Source organism: Martes martes (genome assembly GCF_963455335.1).
Source record: "Martes martes genome assembly, chromosome: 8".
NCBI lineage: Eukaryota > Metazoa > Chordata > Mammalia > Carnivora > Mustelidae > Martes > Martes martes.
In genome coordinates, this window is record NC_137895.1 from 5999056 (window position 1) to 6018072 (window position 19017).

General features: G+C 63.1%; 1 protein-coding gene across 1 annotated transcript; it reads left to right on the plus strand.

Annotated features, from left to right (window-relative positions):
• Positions 1–959: 959 nt before the first annotated feature.
• TTLL12 (tubulin tyrosine ligase like 12) lies at positions 960–17388 on the plus strand. Its single transcript, XM_080812251.1, has 14 exons — positions 960–1208; positions 4586–4758; positions 6611–6809; positions 7452–7611; positions 7698–7831; positions 10009–10085; positions 11405–11521; positions 11613–11807; positions 12098–12209; positions 12886–13037; positions 13430–13511; positions 15416–15484; positions 15968–16106; positions 16381–17388. The coding sequence occupies exons 1-14, from the start codon at positions 1029–1031 to the stop codon at positions 16530–16532; spliced, it is 1941 nt and encodes a 646-aa protein (XP_080668377.1). The 5' UTR covers positions 960–1028; the 3' UTR covers positions 16533–17388.
• The last annotated feature ends 1629 nt before the right edge of the window (positions 17389–19017 follow it).

The following is a 19017-nucleotide window of genomic DNA, read 5'->3' on the forward strand; positions in this document are numbered from 1 at the left end:
CAAAGCTGGTGGCAGATACATAAAAGTACTTTAGCACGGCAGGAACTTTTTCCCTGTGCCCTCACCAACGGTGCTTTGAAAGTGTGAACCTTTGCACACCAACGTTACGTGTCCCGGAGGGACTGAACAAGTGCCCGGAACCACTGCATTTTATCCAAACACAACTTAAAACTTTTAATCAAAGTACTCAGAAACGAAAGCACCAAAAAAACAAACAAAAAAAAAAACAAAACAAAACAAAACAAAACACCAGCCTTCGCGCTCTTTAGCAAATTACAACGGTTGCAAAGTTGCAAACACGACAGTGGAACGCGGGACACCTTGAAAAAACTGACGTCCGAGGCCTGGTTTTTGAAATTCGGCTAACTGCACTCAGAAATGCCTCTGCAACACCTCCACGGACGAGAACCACCGCGGGCTTAACTGAATAGACGTACGCGCGGAATCCGAACGCACGGAAATCGGGAGGGCCGCGACTCCGCAGCTCCTAGATCTGGTGGATCACTCAGAAGAATCGGAGATCCCCTCCCACGCCCGGGGTCTGCGAGGCGTCCAAGGCGAGCCCACGCCGTGAACAGCCCAGTCTCCGGGCCTCAGGTCCCTTTCCCGGACGGTGCGTGGACTCTCTTCCGTTTCCGACCGCGTGGACGCCGCACAACCTGGCTCCCGGCGTCCCCCGGGGCAGCCGCGGGGCGCGAGGGTGGAAACACCGGCCCCAGCCGGCGCGCGTGCGCACAGGCCAGCAGCGCCAAGCCCCCAACACGCCGCACGCCCGCGTACCGCTCCCCCCCAAGCAGGCCCGCGCGTTCACGCATCGCGCACGCGCCCCGAGGCCGGCTGGGCCTCCGGGCTCCGGGTCCGGCTCCCGGAGCTTGGCTCCCGGCGGCCCGCGCGAGCCGGCGCCGGGCGGGCGGTGGGCGGGGGCCGCGGGGCGCTCGGGAGGAGGGCGGGGCGCGCGCGGGCGGGCCGAGTCGGAGGGCCGGGCCCGGGGCTGCGGCGGAGTGGGACTCGGCGCTGGCGCTGCCGCCATGGACGCCGACGCGGGGTCGCAGAACTCGGAGAACGGGGAGCGCCGCGACCCGGACCGGACTGCGGAGGAGGACGCGCGGGCCCGGGCCGAGTTCGCGGCGCTGCACGGCCCGGCGCTGCGCGCGTCCGGCGTCCCCGAGCGGTACTGGGGCCGCCTCCTGCACAAGCTGGAGCACGAGGTGCGGGCGGGCGAGGCGCCGGCCGGGAGGACCGGGGCGCAGAGCGGGGCCGGGGGAGCCGGGGCGCGGGCGGCGCTGGACCCTTCTCCCGGGAAGGGCGTGGCTGCGGGCGGGCCGCTGGCCGAGAGCCGCCGGGGCGCGGCGCGGGGAGGCCGGGCCAGGGGCGCTGCGGGGCGGCCGGCGGCCCCCGGGACGACTGGTGCGCATGAGGCTGGGGGTTGTCCGGGGCGGGAGCGGAGCGAGCGCCTTGCCGGGCGGCAGAAGCTTCAGCCGCGGAGCGCAGGCCGGGGCGCGACGCGCCGGGGGCGTGTCCGTGTTGCGGCGCGGCGTGGACGCGGCGGGAGAAACGCACGGGGGTGGCTGTGAAGAGCGCCAATGCCCTGATGACCGACTTAGACGTCGCCTCCTTGGCGGTTTAGGAGCTTCCAGACTTGGGGGACTAAGAGTGGCAGCAAGGGCCCAGCACCTGTGGCCCCGGGTCTGCCAGTGCCTGGGGCTGGCCGGGCTGTGTGCGCTGCTCCCCTGGTGTGTCGGGACCTACCCCGAGTTCCCCACGCGTCTGCGTCCCGCAGCTTTGTCATCCCCATTATGCGGTTGAAAAAACTGAGTCACAGGAAGAGGAAGTGAGCCTCCCAAAGCCTGTCAAACTTGGGAACCTGTCCCTCGCTCTCAGCGACTGCCACCTCCAGGGAGAGTAGATGTCCCAAGAGTTTGTGTGGCTTTAACTGTTCGGGTCACAGATTCTTTCTTGTCTCATCATTTGATTTGATCCCCAGTCACCCTCATTTTTGCAGATGAAAGAAAACAGATTGTGGGAGACGGACATCTAAAGAAAAATGTTCCCATGCTTCTAGATTCTCTTCCCTTTTGTGGGGATGGCTCCCTTCTGCCCGCCAGCCTTCTCTAGCCTGGCCTCCAGGGGGGTACCCCATGGATACTGGCCAATGAGCAGGCCCTGGTTTGGGGTCCTTTGCCCAGCTGCTGAAGCCAGAGCACATATACACCGGTCCGTTAGGGAGGCCTTCTTAGCGGGAACAAGGCTCTTCTCGGGTGGGGGGCTGCCTTGGGGGCCTAGACAGACTGGGAGAGGCGGTGAAGCAGAGCCCCAGAGCCAGGAAGAGGTAATAAAAAAAGACAGTGTCAGTGACACTCAGTAGGTCCCTGCCTCTTGTGAATCTCCTTCCTGTAGGACTCGCCCTCCACTCCACCAGTGTTTCCTGAGCCCTTGGCTCTGGTCCCAGGCATATGCTGGGAACCTCCCCCAGTTTGTTAGGATAAGAAGAAGGTCCTCATTCTGGGTGAAAGGCACACGATGTGGGAACCCCCCGGGCCTAGCCAGCCTCTGGGCAGTAAACCGTCATTCGGGCAACACTGGTCCGTCTGAGCTAGAGTCTCCTTCTGGAAAGCCCGATGGTGGAATAGGGCCCCAGCTCCCACAGTCTTAGAGGGGACCGGGTGGGGAGGCCTGAGACGAGCATCAGCGGGCACCAGCTCATGGAGGGCAGTCATCAGAGGGCAGCGTCCCCTCTGCCTTGGCTGCTGTAGCACTGCGAGGGGGCAGCCAGTATTTTTCCATGACCCTCCCTTGCCGTGAGGGGTTATGGGCAGAGCTGTGAGTCATCAGTTTACTAGACCCAGAACCTGCATCCATTGTTCTCAGTGAAACCTGCCACTCTCCTGGGCCCAGGTGTGGGGGAGGGCACCTGCCAGCAGGAATGGGGGTACCTCCACCTCCCCACAAGGCCAGTGACCCTGGTGCCTTGCCTCAAATCAGTTGGAAAGGATGGGGAGTGTTCTAAGATAAATTCCAACTCTCCCTCCCAGCAGGAACTTCCCAGCTAAAGCCGTTCCCCTTCCATACCTCTTAGGGGCTTTTCCTCCATGGAGGGATTGTGGTCCCCCTCATTTCACAGTGGGGGGGAGGGAGGCAGGCCCTCTGTCCCCAGGGCCTTAGGCTACCTCACCGTGTACCCCCTCCCTCCCGTATGATTTGGGGACGAGGACTGGGGATTTGGGTTCTAGATTGAAACCCAGAGTGAATTCCAGTCCTCTCAGCAGCTCTGTCCTGGAGGGAAGGTAGCACCCCAGCCCCCCGCCCCCTGGTTCTTACTGCTCGGGGATCCTGGCTTGAGGCAGCTGCCCTTGTCTTCAGGGGGCCCTGGCGTGCTTCACCGGTTCCACAGCCTTCCCTACCCTCAGCTTCTGTACCCCAGCCTGGGGTCCTTGCGGGTCCTTGCACCACTGCCCCCCAGCCACGTGTTCAGATCTTCCCCCCTCTGTACCGCTCAGCTCCTGTCAGGCCCCAGCACCGGGGACCTGGGCCTCCCACCCCGCTCCGCCATCGGCGGCCGGTTGCCCGGGCAAGATGGCGAGTGGTTCGGCCTCACAGGCTGGGGCCCGGCCCGGAGAAGCGGCGGGTGCCTGACTATGGAGCTGGTTTGCATCTGCGTGAAGCTTGCTTCTGTCAGGGTCCTGAGAAGTGGGTTTGGGGGAACTGGCTTTTGTTGAGTCCCTGCTCGTGCCAGGGACTGTCGGTGCACTGTTTGTTGGTTGAACACTCAGCTCTCCTGGAAGACCGAGGATGCTTCTTCCCCAGGGAGAGGCTGCTCTCAGCAGCAGAGTGGTGGTGGCATGCTCACAGGGCATGGGCCGAGCTGAGTTTCCTCCAAGCCTTGGATGTCTGTTAATCATTTCATCCTTCCCACAACCCTAGGAAGTCAGTTCTGCTGTTCCCATTGTATGGATGGGGAGACTGAGGCACGACGTGGTTCAGTTGACTTGTTCAAGGCCTGGCTCCAGCATCTGTCCTAAGGCCCCTTGTCAGGTGGCGGCAGACACACAGTGCGGGAGTGTGGCTGATGGGGGCAGGCTGGCTAGGCTTCGGCCGCGTGTGGTTGGCAAGGAAACTCAAGGACCAAGGCCCTTATCTTTCTGACCCAGCACTTCAGGAGACCAGCCCAGAGCACACGCTGTACAGGCCCAAAGCGCTTCTCAGCAGGGCTGGCGCGGTGGCTGTGGGAGGTTCTCAGCCACCTGTTTTCCTTCTGGGGCGCCTCTGCTGTCCCGCTGGAGGACTGGAGTGAGATCCCCGGCCCTGCCAAGATCCCAGCTCTTAGATTCACCTCTGGCCTGGCCACTCGTGCCTGCAGCCCGCTTCTGAGCACACCCAGGACAATAGCTGGTGACCCTGGTTAGGTCGCGGTCCTGGCTGATCTCCAGGAGCCTCAGTTCCCCCACCCGGAAGATGGGTGGTTGGGTAATAAACAGGTCCTGCGTCCCCGAGGGGTTGGATTGGTCCTTGAGGCCAGGGTGTGGTGCTCTATGAGGCGGGGGTTCTGGCCTGGGGAGCCTGCCAATACCCCTGCTTGTGGCCCCAGGTTTTCGATGCCGGGGAGATGTTCGGGATAATGCAAGTGCAGGAAGTGGAGGAGGAGAGTGAGGGCGAGGAGGCCCGGGAAGCACGGAAGAAGCAGCCCAACCCTGGCGGCGAGCTCTGCTACAAGGTCATCGTGACCAGCGAGAACGGGCTCCAGGCGGCCGACCCCAACAGGTAGGAGCTGCAGGCCCGTGGTCCATGGTCTGTGGTCCGTACCGTGGTCCTCAGCGCGGGCTCCTCTGGAGAGAAGCAGCCGTGGCAGGCGCTCGTGTTTGCCGTGGTCAGGTTGGCCACGACAGCTACTGATGTTCCCGCGTGGGACATGTTTCAGACAGACCCGAGAGCAGCCTCCCCAGCCCCTCCCGACCATCAGTAGGGTCCCACAGCAGAGGGGTGATGTGTGCCGATTTTGCCAGTGAGACAGGAAGGACTTGCGGAAGGTCACAGCTGGCCGAGAGCCGGGGTGTGGAACGCCAGGCTGGTGAGCCCGGACTGTTCGGGGACCTTCCCCCAGGCCTGCTAAATCCCAGTCTCGGGAGCCCAGGAATTGTAACAGGTTCTCCCAGGGCTTTGTGCCCAGGCTGTGAGCAGTGCGGTCTCCTTGATTCCTCGGGAGGACACCAGGGCCCAGAGCAGGCCTGGTGTGGCCCTGGGCCACGGGGTATATGGGGCACAGCTAAGACTGGACCCTGGCATTCCTGCCTCCAGCCACGGCAGGCCTCCAGGCTCCTCTGCCAGACTTCGTTGGACCCTTGGAGAGGACACTTGCCGGCCTCTCAGGGTCCCCAGGCCCCTGTGTCCATAGCTCTTCGGGGAAGAGTCTGGCTGGCCTCCTCTTCCGCAGAGCAGCCTGTGAGGGGCGGGAGTGGTCACTCAGGGAACGACAGCAGCCTGTCCCCTCCACCTGTGGGCTGTCCGACTCAGAAATTTGCAGGCTCACCATTCACATTTAGCTCAGTGCACCTGCTCTGGGGCCTGGGCCCCGCAGCCAACTCCAGGAGCTCGCTGCCCCTCCACCCCCTTGAGCGCACACCTCCGCCAGGCGGGCTCCGGAGGGGACGCGAGCGGAGTCCTGCCTTTGGTCTCAGCTCCTCCCACTCCACAGCCCTCCCGGCTCCGGGGCCTTTCTCCCTGCAGAGCTCTGAGTCTCCCCTGATTGCCAGGCTCCTGCTTCATCCTCTCCCCACACCTGCTGTGTATGGCACCGTAGCCCCAAGCATTGTCCCACCTTGAAGCGTGGCTTCCCGTGGTCAGAACCTCTGAGCACAAGCACTCGCTTTGCGCGTGCAGACATACAGTCCTAGAAGCCCAGTGGAACAAGTGCTGCCGATTTTGCCCCCCAGCCCAAGAGCTGGAGCGTTTGCTGTCACCCGGGGGAAGGGAGGTGAGGGTCGCTTTGCCTGGCAGGCAGACCACACCCCTGGGTGCCGGAGCCTCGTGTTCCCAGCAGGGCTCTGGAGGGTGTCCCAGAAGCCCTGCCTTGAGGGGCGGGAGGACAGGTGTGGCCCTGGGCCTGCCGTGGGAATGCCTGCCTGGTCCTCTGCGGTGGCCCCACCCCTGGGCTCTTCCAGGGGGACTGGGCACGTGGGCCACGGAGGTCCAAATGCGCGGGGGCTTGCTGTGCCCGCTGGAGCCGGAGCTCCTTTGCATGCCTCCCCCGCCCCTGGCTTCCCATTGTGTGCAGCATTTGCTTTTCCTGAGCGCCCGCACCTGAGGGGGCAGGATAGGGAGCGAGGCCGGTCCGGCTGGTGCAAATGCAGCTGAAGGCACTCACCACGACAGTGCTCGATGATAACGATCAGCGAGAACACAGGGACTTGGTACAGTCCGCAGGTTGTGTGTTTTGTCTCCTCTGACCCTCACACCGGCCCCCAGACAGGAGGTACAGACCCCGTTGGTTTTTGCAGAAACTGGTAGAGGGCGTGGAAGCTCGCCAGGCCACAGCTGCAGGCCTTCCCCCTCCCCTCGTCCCCCAGGGCAGACCCCCCCTGCCGGCCCTCACCCCTGCCCTCGGCTGTGCCCGCAGCATCTTCCTCATCGACCACGCCTGGACGTGCCGCGTGGAGCACGCGCGCCAGCAGCTGCGGCAGGTGCCCGGGCTGCTGCTCCGCATGGCCAACCTGATGGGCATCGGGTTCCACGGCGAGCTGCCCAGCGCCGAGGCCGAGGACCTGGTGCTGGAGGAGATGTGGCGGTTCAACCAGACCTACCAGCTGGCACACGGGGTGAGCAGGGACGACCTGGGGGAGCCAGGACCCAGCCCCAGGGGCCTCTGCCCCAGAAGTGAACAGACTCTCCTCCCAGGGCCCCCCTTATCCCACAGGGCTCCCTCGTGGCCCTGTTAATCAGCCTTGGGCCACCTGGTTCTCAGGGCCCTTGAGCTCACAGGAGCGACCTTCTCTCAGACCTCTAGACATGGGCCCCATGACTTGGTTCCTGTGGCCCAGTGCCGTCGGGCTCTGTCATCCCCTGAAAGCCCTCAGGGTTTGCTCACATCCGAAGAGTCCTGTCCCTTGAGCACACGTCCTCGGTGTCCATCACCACCTGTCCTACCAGCCTCCCCAGACCCAGCCTCACGCTCTAGCCCCTCACCACTTTTCATGTTGGAGAAGACAAAAGTAGTTTCTCATGGTCTCAGATGTCACCTCCTCCAGGAAGTGCCCCTCGCCCTCTCCCTGCCACACACACCCATGTAGCCGGAAGGCTGTGTGTCTCGTCCAGGCCCTTGTACCCGGTTAAGGGGCTTGGGTGCGTGGTAAGCGCTCCAGGATCCGGGAGTTGGGGACATGGACCGGTGGGAGGGTGCCTGACAGAAGGGGCAGTGGCCAGACCAGTGGACACGGTTTCTGTGTGTGCTCTGCCTGCAGACGGCTGAGGAGAAGGTGCCGGTGTGGTACATCATGGACGAGTTCGGCTCGCGCATCCAGCACTCTGACACACCCAGCTTTGCCACCGCGCCCTTCTTCTACATGCCCCAGCAGGTGGCCTACACGCTGCTCTGGCCCCTGCGGGACCTGGACACTGGCGGTAAGTGCCACACCCGCCCACCCCAAAGGACGGGCCCAGGCCCTGCTCTCCCACTGCCCCCTGATGGGCCATGTGTCTCGATGCAGAGGAGGTGACCCGGGACTTTGCCTACGGGGAGGCCGACCCTCTGATCCGGAAGTGCATGCTGCTGCCCTGGGTCCCCGCCGACCTGCTGGACTTGAGCTCCTCCACGCCCGAGCCGCCCGACGAGCACTACCAGGTGTGACCGTCTGCCTCTGACCTCGGGGTCTGGTGGCTTCTGGAATGTTCTTCGGCCTCCAAATGCTACTGAGCGCCAGCTGGCTGCCGTGTGAGGGAGTGAAGCGTTTGTGAACATGTGAGAGACCAGGGGCTCCGAGCTCAGGCAGTGAGCAGGAGCCGCCTGCAGCCGCCCAGCCCGGGTGCCGGGGCCCGAGGCCGGGGCCGTGCTGTCCGAGGGTCAGAGCTGGGTGCTGGTGGTCAGTGCTGCTCTCTTCGTTTTCGGGGACTCCTTGCCAGGACTGGGGGAGGGGGGCATGGTGTGGGCCGCGAGGCTTGGTTATGAGTCCTGATCCCATGCTGTTTCTTCCTCCCCGGGGATGTGAAGACTCTGTTCGAGCATCACACAGTGACTTCTCTGGCGCACAGTAGGCCCCCAGCGAGTCCCACCATCATCAGTGCCGCTGTTACCCACATTAGTGGCCCTTTATCTGTGGTGGCCTCTTGGGCAAATCAGGGCGCCAGGGCTCGGGAGGCCCCGGGCCAGGGAGGAAGTGGAGCCTCTAGGAACATGGCCACTAAGAGACCAGGCAGCGCTGGACAGGGAACACCCTCCCCTGCCCTCTGGTCTCCTGCCACCGCTTCCTGTTGGCTGCTCGCAGTTTGGAACCGGGCCACGAGCGAGCCTGCAGTTGGCACCCGTGGGCGTGTGTGACTCTAGTCCTTGCGGCATAAGGGCATGAGGTCCTGTTTCTGTCATTTTTACTGAGGATGAGGAAACAGGCACAGAAAGGTTAAGTAACCCGCCAAAGGTCGCACAGCTCATAGGAGAGCTGGGGTACAACGCCAGGGGGCCTGTGACAGCACGTGGACAGAGGCTGCAAGCCTTGCCCCACTGTTGAAATCTGCCTGCCCACGCGGGCACATCACACATTCACTGAGGGCCTCGGCGGTTGATAGATCAGAGGAGCAGCCCAGTTAGCTCGAGCGAGAATGGGAAGCGCTGTGGTTGGGGAGAGGCTGGGCCGTCGTGGTGGGACCTCCTGGCACCTTTCCCGGGAATTCCATGTAAGCCGGTGGTGGTTGGACTGTCCGCGCAGGAAGCCGCAGGGTCACTTGTCTCGAGTCCGTGGCGTGTTTCAGAGCCCCATAGAGTAGTGGTACCTGTAGGTGCTTAGTAAATGGGTGTGTGCCGAGGAGGAAGCCTTACGAGTGGCTTAGGGCCGGAGGGTTCCTGATCTTGGGTGGCTCCAGCAGGCGGGGCGGGGCCAACCCTGGGTGTCCCACAGGAGGCCGAACTCGAGTTGCCCGGAGCATCCTGGTCGCTTGTCCCCATCTGACCATCCAGCTTGGGCCTGTGCTCTGGGTCCCGGGGGTCGCTAGTATGAGTTCGGGATCACAGGCTACACAGCACATGTTTATCATCCCACGTGCTTTCTGTGGACGGGAGGTGGGGTGCTTTGGACCCGGAGCCCCTCTCGAAGCATGGCCGGGCTGTCGGGCGGCCACGCCAGTGAGGTTTGGCTGGGGCCGAGGATCGGCTTCTGCCTGGTGGAGGGGGGCACTGGCCGTGTCGCGGGAGGCCTCAGCTCTAACTCCCAGGGGCCTTTTGGCCGGGCTGCTGAGTGTCCCCAGGACGTGATGGCTGGCTTGTCTTAGAGCCCAGGAGCTGAGAGAGAGCTGCGGGGCCTTCCCCGCATAGCGCCTCTGTTCCCCGTCTCTGCTCCGTCTTTGCGCCCGAGGGAGCAGCCCCTTCGGCCCCACCCACACCCAAGGGGAGATGAATTCCTTCCGCCTTTCGGAGGGCGTGTCGCGGTCTGGGTGTGTTTTAAACCATTAGTCACATGGCTTATGTTGGAACCGCACTCGGGCGCTCCACTAGCATCGGGCACCCCTCCCCACCGCCAGGCAGGCTTAACGCCTTCCCAGGTGCCCACAGTTCAGAGCGAGCGGAGCGCTGAGATTTTGAACAGTGTTTACGTTTTTCTTTTGACACAAATGGGTCGCTCAGCACTTGAGGGGCCTTGAGCCCCAGAGTCCCGGGGCGAGGGTGGTCCGAGGGTTCTGGCTGCTGCTGGGCCTGTGGGAAGGCTGTACCTGTGGTCCAGGGTGCCCCCTGATATGCCAGGATGGGAGTGGCACGTGTTCCCTTGCTCCTGTCTTGGAGGTCTGTTTCTACCTTCAGTGCTTTCTTTCTAGGCCATTTTGGAGGAGAACAAGGAGAAGCTGCCGCTCGCCATCAGCCCGGTGGCCTATCCCCGCGACCACGTCTTCAAGTGCGTAGCCCCCCTCAGCTCCTGATGAGCCACCCCACTCCCCCGAGTCCCCCCGGCTCTGAGAGCGGCGCCTGGCACAGGGAGGCGCTCAGAAAGCCTGCCGTATCCCGGTGGCATGGCCGTGACGGGAGCCCAGGGCAGAGTCCTAGGATCACAGAGAGAATGCTGTGAAAGTGACGGGGTGGTGGGGCGTTCCTCTGGTCCTGGGGTGAAAACAGCCAGGCCTGCCTCGGGAGTCAGGGAGCCTGAGCCGACCGTGAAGGCGTGGGGCGCCTAGCGGAGGCGGCCAGGCTGCCGGGAGGGGCGGTTTGCAGGCGCCAGCAGGTGTGCGCTGGCCGGTGAGGCAAGGCCAGGCAGGCTGGACGCCAGGTGGAAGCAGACACCCCATAGTACCGGTGAGAGGTGGGTGCGCCGTGCTCGCCCACTGGCTGTGGCACAGGCTCAGAGGCGGGTCCCAGCCTGGCTTCGGCCTCCATGGGAGTCCCTCCCTCTGGCTACTACCCAAGCCTGGTCCAGCCAGAAATGGGCAGCCCAGCCTGCTGCCCCTTCCCTGAGGCCAGCCCAGGGGCCCTTTCTGGTGCCCAGGCCCACTGCCCAGTGTCCGTCCATCCTGAGTCACAGGCCCCACTGAGGCCCACTTAGTCTTGGCTTCCTGCTCCCAGTCCTGCCCCAGGCTCCAGCCGCAGACCGAGGGCTTCACGCCGGCCTCGGCCCTGGCAGTCACCTCATCTCTTCCCCTGGACTGCTGTCCCAGGCTGGGCCCCCCTCTTGCCTTCTTCTGCCTCTGCGCCACCCCCTCCCCAGCAGATGAGCTTCCAGGCTCTGTCCTCACCTCTCCTCGGGGCCAGTGGGGGCCGGGCTGGGCCAGCAGCAGTGAGCACTGGTGTGGAACAGGGCCTTCCCCGGGGCACCCGTCTTGGCTACACACTCCCCCACAGGCCCCTGGACTCCAGCTGCCTCTCGGCCAGCAGTGCTCAGTGTGTGAGTGGGAGGCTGGTTGTGTCCCTCCTTCTTGGTTCCATGTAGGAGGCAGGCTCGCATCTGTTAGACCCCCAGGTTATCCCATGTCACCCCAGTGACAGGTGTGAATTGGGCTGTGATCCCATCTTAGAGGTGGGGACGCTGGGGTCAAAAGAATCCTGGTGGCCCCACCCTGCAGGGGAGCAGAGAGGGTGGGGTCAGCGCTGCCTGTCTGGCCTCAGGGCCCGAGGCCATCCGTCCGCACCCCCCCCACGCCAGCCCAGGCTGGGCAGCGCCTGAGTCCCTGGGGCGTGGGGGGCGCGGGAGGCACAGTCAGCTCAGCCCGACTCTGTCTGCAGGGTCTACACAGACATCCAGCAGGTGCTCAGTCACCTGACGCACCCGCGCTTCACCTTCGCCCAGAGTGAGGCGGACGCGGACATCCTCTACAACTTTTCCCACTTCAAGGACTACAGGTGAGCACCCCCCCGCCAGCCCCGGGGTTGGGGGACGCCCCCAGAGTCCCTGGCCACCCCTGAGCCGCGTGCGTGTGCCTCGGCCCCACAGGAGGCTCAGCCAGGAGAGGCCCAACGTGCTGCTGAACCAGTTTCCCTGCGAGAACCTGCTGACGGTGAAGGACTGCCTGGCCTCCATCGCGCGCCGGGCCGGGGGCCCTGAGGGCCCTGCGTGGCTGCCCCGCACCTTCAACCTGCGCACCGAGCTGCCGCAGTTTGTGAGCTGCTTCCAGCAGCGGGAGAGGCGGTGAGGGCCCCCGTCACTCCTGCAGACCTCACCCCACCCGGCTCGTACCTGCTGCGTGCTGGCCGTGGCACTGAGAGCTGTGGGCACAGGGCACGGCCAGGATCACGGCCACGGACATCTCCGTGTCTTGGCTCAAGCAACCTCTTCCTCGCTCTGTGAGGGCCCCTGACGGCCCCGCTGCGACAGCTCCCACTGCTCCCTGGGAGGGGTTGGGTGTCCCTCTCCGAAGGTGACCGTGGTCCCCCAAGGTGGGTGTGGGGCACAGCCTAGCTGAGCCCATGTGTTCTCAGGGGCCAGGACAACCACTGGATCTGCAAGCCTTGGAACCTGGCCCGCAGCCTGGACACCCACGTCACCAGGAGCCTGCACAGTATCGTCCGGCACCGGGAGAGCAGCCCCAAGGTGAGGCCGTGCGGCAGCGGGGCCGGGGCCGCTCGGCTCCCGGTGTCTCTGAAGCCCAGACCCTGCTCCTTCCAGTGCCCTGGCCAGTGGGGGTGGGGAGGGGGAAGCCCTTGTCCAGAGCTGTCCCAGGTGTATCTGCCCTCAGAGTCCCTACTCGCGAGTCCCCACGCGAGACCGCCCAGCAGGAGGGAGGCAGCCAGGCCAGGGAGCCCCTAGACGAGGATGCTGTAGTGACACGGAGCCCGTCAGGGACAGTATCGGGTTGGGGGGATGGGGGGACGGTTATTGGTCGAGGAAAGCGTGCCAGTGGGATGACGGCTGAGCGGGATTCCAGGCAGCGGACGGGGAGTCGGGATTACAGTGGAGAACTCGTATGCGGGTCTCAAAACCTGAAAACTGGTGGGACCTTTTCCTTCAGCTAAAGTGAAGGTGAAGATTCAGAACTTGCCGCAGCGTAGATGGGGTTGAAAAGACAGAGAGGAAGGAGCCAGGTGCAGGGCACAGGGCTCCTGGGCAGGAGCGTGCCTGTTTCTCTAGGATGTGGGGACCGTGTTCGGATGTCCCACAGGCGTGAGCCCATCGCCAGTGAGGACAGATGCTGATGGGGCGAGGTTGGGGTACCTCCAGGCCCAGGCGAGGGGAGAGCCGGCCGCAACCCTGCGTCTATGTCCTCTAGGTCGTGTCCAAGTACATCGAAAGCCCAGTGTTGTTCCTTCGAGAAGACGTGGGGCCGGTCAAGTTCGATGTCCGCTACGTCGTGCTTCTGCGCTCGGTGAAGCCCCTGAGGCTGTTTGTCTATGACGTGTTCTGGCTGCGCTTCTCCAACCGGTAACTGGGAGGCTGGCTGGGGGTGGGCGACGGGGCCCCCTTTATGGGGGGGTCGGAAAGCTGGTCCTGGAGCTCCTTCTCCGCCACTCACCTGGCGGGCGGCCCAGCTGAGCCCAGATCTGTTCACCAGCGGGAGTTCTCGCCCCGCCTGCATCAGCTACGGGTGGGGACGTGGACGGCGCTTGTCACTGTCAAACGGGCACCAAGCGGCTGCAGGTGGCGAGGATGTAGATGGGCCATCTAGGTGTCTTAACAGACAAGCTCTGAGGGGCTGCGGGGCACCCCTCACTCCAGTGGGGGGACAGGCGTCCAGCGGGGTGTCTCTGAGCACCGTCCCTGCTGGGACACGGCCGTGCTCAGGACCCTCCTGTGTCCGTGCGTTCCTCCTGCAGGCCCTTCGCGCTCGACGACCTGGACGACTATGAGAAGCATTTCACCGTCATGAACTATGACCCAGAAGTGGTGCTGAAGCAGGTGGGTTCACTTGGACGCAGGCACAAACCCAGACCCCCACACCCCTCGGCCTGTCTTCTGGGCAGACTGTGCAGACCAGCTGCCTTCTGGTACCCGTGTTAATCTCGAAGCAGTAGCCTGTGGCAGGTCTGAGCAGGGCAGGTCTCAGCTGGAGGCACAGACGGCCTTCCGTCTGGCACCCCCCGAGCACGGGGACCGGTGGGGGTGGGGCGGCACAGGGGTACAAGTCACATGGCCCCCGGGACAGGCTGCCGCTGCTGGACCATGACCCTGCCTGGATCCTGGATCCGTGCTGTCCCCCATGCTGTCTGGGCACTTCGGGCGAAGGGACATCAGGGCAGAGCTCTTTCCGAGGTGAGGGCCTCAGACCCTGGCTGGCCAGCAGTGCCCCTGGGACAGGTAGGGTCAGTCCAGGCAGAGGCAGAGGCGGCTCTGGGTGGAGGAGAGGAGAAAGGCTGCCTCACGCATCATCCCAGAAGTCCTCCCTGACCTGCTGGCTGGTTGATGGCTGTTTCAGGCCAACGGGAAGTAGGGCTCACCCTCCCCACCCTCTCACCCACGCTGCTCACCCCAAGGCCTACAGGTGGCCTTCTTGGTGGCCACTCTCCAAATGTGATAATTACCCGTTCCAGGCGTGTTTCGATTCTTTTCAGCATAAATATATCCCAAAACTATTCAAATGGTGACTCTGCGTATGTATGTAAGCTTTTGCGTGAATGCTGTCCTGTTGAGCAAACCTTTCTATGGTTTTCTTTTCTGAGCATCATGTGTGTACATTCGTCATTGTTCTTTTTATAAAGTTGGTTTTTGTTTTTTAGTTTGCTAGAGACACAGCGAAAGAGGGAACACAAGTAGGGGGAGTGGGAGAGGGAGAAGCAGGCTTCCTGTCGAGCAGGGAGCCCGATGTGGGGCTCGATCCCAGGACCCCGGGATCATGACCTGAGCTGAAGGCAGAGGCTTAAGGACTGAGCCCCCCAGGCGCCCCAAGATTTGTCATTATTGTTAAATGGGGCTGGGGGCGTTCTTGTCCTGGAATGTTCTTGTCATTCACCTGTTAGTAGACATTCAGGTCGCTTCGGGTTTTCACTATTAGTACCTGTGCTGCACTGAACACTGCTGGGGACGCCTCGCTGTGCCTGTGCCTCAGCAGCCCTCGAGGGTGGACGGTGGCCTCAGAGCACCCGTGCCCTTGCTCATGCCCAGCCCTGCCACTGCTGTGTGTCCTGGGCTGTGTTGCAAGCGGGTTCCTGGAACTCTCCCCTAGGGCCCTGGGATGTGGTTGGAAGTTGTCTCTCAGAGAACGGAGTGCCTCCCTCCAGCACCCCAAGGGTCATGTTTTCCTGGAAGCTCCTGAGTAGGGGGATGTGTCGCCAACAGGATGTGAGCATCAGGCTTCCGTAGGGAGCCCGTCCTGGCTGATCCTTTGAGGAAGGCACCCGAGCTCACTGCCGGCTCGCACCCATGTGTTTTGGATGAAGGCTTGGCTTGAGAGACCTTGCCGTGCTCGGGTGCTTGTTGCCGGTGCTGAGCGGTGAGCTCGGGCCTGGGTCCAGCCTCTGCCTCTGGCGCACTGTTCTGAGACCCACGTGATGCGCTGTCCATCCAGCCTCCCAATAGCCCTGCCGATAGCGTGCCAGACAAGGGACAGTGTCCCATTTCACAGATGATGACGCTGAGCCGGACAAGTAAATCTGCTTGTCTTGAGTCACAGAGTAAGATCCGGAGCTCAGACTCCGGCTCCTGCCTTCCATCTGTGCCCAGGTGCGGGGGTGCTGGTAGGCTGCGGGCGCTGACCTGTGGCCCCAGCGACTGCCAGAGCCCCACACGAAGGCAAGGCAGGCTTCCCCGCTCCCTGCCCCAAGGTAGCCCCGGGCAGAGCGTAATGGGCCACTTGTCTGTCACAGGTGCACTACGATGAGTTCATCCCTGAGTTTGAGAAGCAGTACCCAGAATTTCCTTGGAAGAGCGTCCAGGTGAGTCCTAGGCAGAGCTGTAGAGGCCAGGCCTTCCCTTGCGGGCGGGCGTGGGGTGGGCGGGTGTCTTGGCCTCCTCGGGATGGTCCTGCTCCTCCCACGCTGGGCTCGTGGGGTGTTCTGGAGGGGACTCGGAGCACAGTTGGGACAGCCCGCTGGCAGTAGGCCCTACCTGGTCCCAGAAATGGCAGACCTGAGGGGACAGGGGCACAGCCGGAGACCCAGGCTGGTCCCCGCAGGCGTGCATCTCGGTGCACAGGGTACTGGGGACTCAGGGGCACTAGCCTGGCACGCCAGGAGCAGGTGTCGGAGAAGGCGGTGGCAGCCAGGGGTGCAGACGTGAGGCTGGAGGAGGAGGGATCGTGAGCTTTGGGGCCGCAGCTCAGGTAGAGGCAGTGAGACGCACAAGGAGCTGCTTGGGGGGTGGGGGTGGTCCCGGCCTCAGACCCGTGCAGCCCCCAGCCCGGCCTCCCCATCCTCCAGGCTGAGATCTTCCAGGCCTTCACGGAGCTGTTCCAAGTGGCGTGTGCCAAGCCGCCGCCCCTGGGCCTCTGCGACTATCCCTCATCCCGGGCCGTGTATGCCATCGACCTCATGCTCAAGTGGGACGACCGTCCAGATGGTGAGGGGGCGCCCCGGCCCCGTAATCCAAACCACGCCCCCTCTGCTTAACCCAAAGCCGATCATCCGGCCCTCCCCCACCCCTGGGCACAGAGACATATCTGAGATGGTGTTTGCCTTGAGTCCACCGGAGATCTGGGGCGGGACGGGGCGGGGTGGGGGGGGCACCCCCGTTAGGGGGCGGCCTTCATGTCAGGACAGAGTGCGAGGGGGAAGGGCAGCAGGCCACGGCGGAGCCAGGAGGGAGCTCGTGCCCCGTGTTCTTGTGCTGTCAGGGACGCGAGTGATGCAGCCGCAGATCCTGGAGGTGAACTTCAACCCGGACTGTGAGCGGGCCTGCAGGTACCACCCGGGCTTCTTCAACGACGTCTTCAGCACCCTGTACCTGGACGAGCCCAGCCACTGCCACGTCACCCGCCTGGTCTAGGTGCTCGTGGCTCCGCGCTGCCTGCCGTCCCCTTCCGGCCTCAGCGGGTGGAGCTGCTTCTGCGAGCCCCTCCCCGCCTCCCTCGGGCACAGCCTCGTCTTCGAGCTGTCATCCCTGGGCCACCTCTGGGGGGGGGCTCAGGGTCCTCCTCCCTCCGAGGTCAGGAGCAGGGCCAGGCACGGTGTCCCCAGGGCTGAGTCCCAGGCCCCTGTCCGTGCTCCCCTCACCGCCATCCATGCTCAGCCAAGGGCTTTTCTGGAGAGTCCGGTTCCTGGGCTGCTGTTTCCCAGGGGGTTAGTGGCTGCGGGTTCTGGGGAGCACGAGGTTTCCCCAGCAACGCCTGTGGAGCCCACATACGAACGGGGAGCTGGGTGGGCTGCTTCTCCAGGGGGCCTGCTCGTGTATCGTGACTCCGCTGGGGCGGGGTGTCAGGGTCCCCACCCCTGCCCCCCAGAACACCTGGGAACCTGCTTCCCGGACCTCGCCTTCTTGGTTCCCACTCTCGACCAAACCTTTCCCAGCAAGCTTCCCGTGAAGTTCCCGGGCGGGAGGGCCGCGGCCTTGGGCTGCTGTTGCCTTCCCACGTGGCAAGAGCAGGCTGCCCTCCGGCCCCGGCAGACCCGGCTGCCCGCCGGGCACGGCAAAGCTGTCCCCCCCGCCTGCCGTCGGCTGGGGCCTCAGGGACAAGTGTGGGCAGTGGAGCCTGGCAGCGGACGGCCGAGGAAGACGATTCCAGGGAGAACTTGATGTTACCGTCAGGTGCCACCTTTCACCTGAGTCTAGCGTCAAAATGTTGGATTTTTGTTAGTTTTTCACTTATGGGAGGAAAATATAAAGATTCTTGTTATTTCCGTAACTTTGTTTCTGAAATTTGGAGTCAGATGCTGGTGTGTTTTGTGTAGCCCCAGTGGCCCCAGGCCCGGCTGACGGTCCGGGGGGGAGAGTTTGACCCCCGCTCCTTGGGGGGTGGGGGTGGGACGCGGAGCTCCATTCACTGTGAAGCCAAGAAACAAAATTGGTCTGGGCTGCGCCTCCCATCCGTGTGTCCGCTTGGCTGTGTGTGTCCATCTTCTTTGTCACCCAGAAGCTCAGCTGTCGGCTGGGGAGACGCCCCTTCCCTCCAGCCAAGCCATGATGTAGCGAGCAGGACACACAGTCTCTGGTTTTTCCCCCTGGAGAGCCGCTGGCGTCCTGCCCTCTCCTTGATGCGATCTGTACCGTAATAAACTAGGCCTTCTCGACCTCGGCCTCCCTCTCTGTGTGGAGGCCCCGGAACCACAGCCCCGGCGCCGTGTGTCAGCCGTCTTCCTGTTCAGTTGTCGAAGAAAACCAAAATATCAAGATGTCCCCTTGGAGAAACAAGAGAAGGTAGCGTTTGGGCTGTCAGGTGCCCGTCTGGGTCCGTTAGGGCTGCCGTAACAATACCACAACCCTGGGCCTCGCCCGACAGGAGTTCCTTCCTCACGGTTCTGGAGTGGGGGCGTCCCGAGATCGGGGCGGCAGATTTGGCGTCTATAAGGGCCCTCTTCATGGTTCGCAGATGGCCACCCTCGCTGTGTCCTCGTGTGGGAAGGGGCAAGGGAACTTTGTGGGGTCTTTTGTAAGGACACTGACCCCATTCATGAGGGTGCCACCCTTGTGACCTGATCCCTTCCCGAAGCCCCCACCTCCTGTAACTATCACACGGCGGGAGGGTAAGATTCAACATAGGGGTTTGGGGGAACACTCAGACCACAGCAACTTCCTTCCCCAAAGTTGGAGTCCCCAGCACTGGTTCCATTTCAGAGCAGAACACAGCGGGGACAGATGCGGAGCTGAGGCTCACCTCGGCATCACGGGCAGTGCCCAGGAGCCTCGTCCTCGTGCCAGCCCTGAATCCTGGCTCAGCACACACTGCTGGGGCCTCAGGACACGGGATCCTCTTCCTACCTCTTTCCTCACCCTGGGGCTGGGGATAATGGGAGACCCTAGCTGCTCCGGACAGCCAGAGGGTCCAGGGGGCGGATAGAGGAGGGGCGTGAGCACTGTCGGCCAGCCCAGTGACGCCGCCTCGTGGTGGGCAGAGGCCCTGCAACATACTGACGGTCACATGCCCTGCAGGGGACCGCCTGTGCCCCTGTGGACAGGCACTCACACCAGGGCATTCATCCAGACGCCCAACAGGGAGGGTGGGCCTGCTCATGACCAGTTCACTTCAAACCCGATTACCCAGGATACTCTGAGCGATCAGAGGCCCACATGATCCAGGCTCTCCTAATTACCAACAGGCTTTTCCCCAATTCTAGACGTTCTTGCACCTCTCATCAGTGGAAATCAGACGACGCCTGAGGGAGGGCATCAGGCAGGGCTCCCACTGTGCTTAAAGACCATACCACTTGCAGTGTAGATGGTTCTTATCTCTGGAAATGCTGCTTTCTGGTATTATCTTCACTGGGGTCACTTTGTGTTGAGAATTTTTTTTTAAAAGACTTTATCTGAGAGAGAG

Excerpts from the sequence above, each read along its gene's own strand:
- TTLL12 (XM_080812251.1), top strand. The coding sequence starts at position 1,029 with ATGGACGCCGACGCGGGGTCGCAGAACTCGGAGAACGGGGAGCGCCGC. Across the intron at positions 1,209-4,585 it reads TGCACAAGCTGGAGCACGAG|GTTTTCGATGCCGGGGAGAT; the intron begins GTGCGGGCGGGC and ends TTGTGGCCCCAG. Across the intron at positions 11,522-11,612 it reads TCCCACTTCAAGGACTACAG|GAGGCTCAGCCAGGAGAGGC; the intron begins GTGAGCACCCCC and ends TCGGCCCCACAG.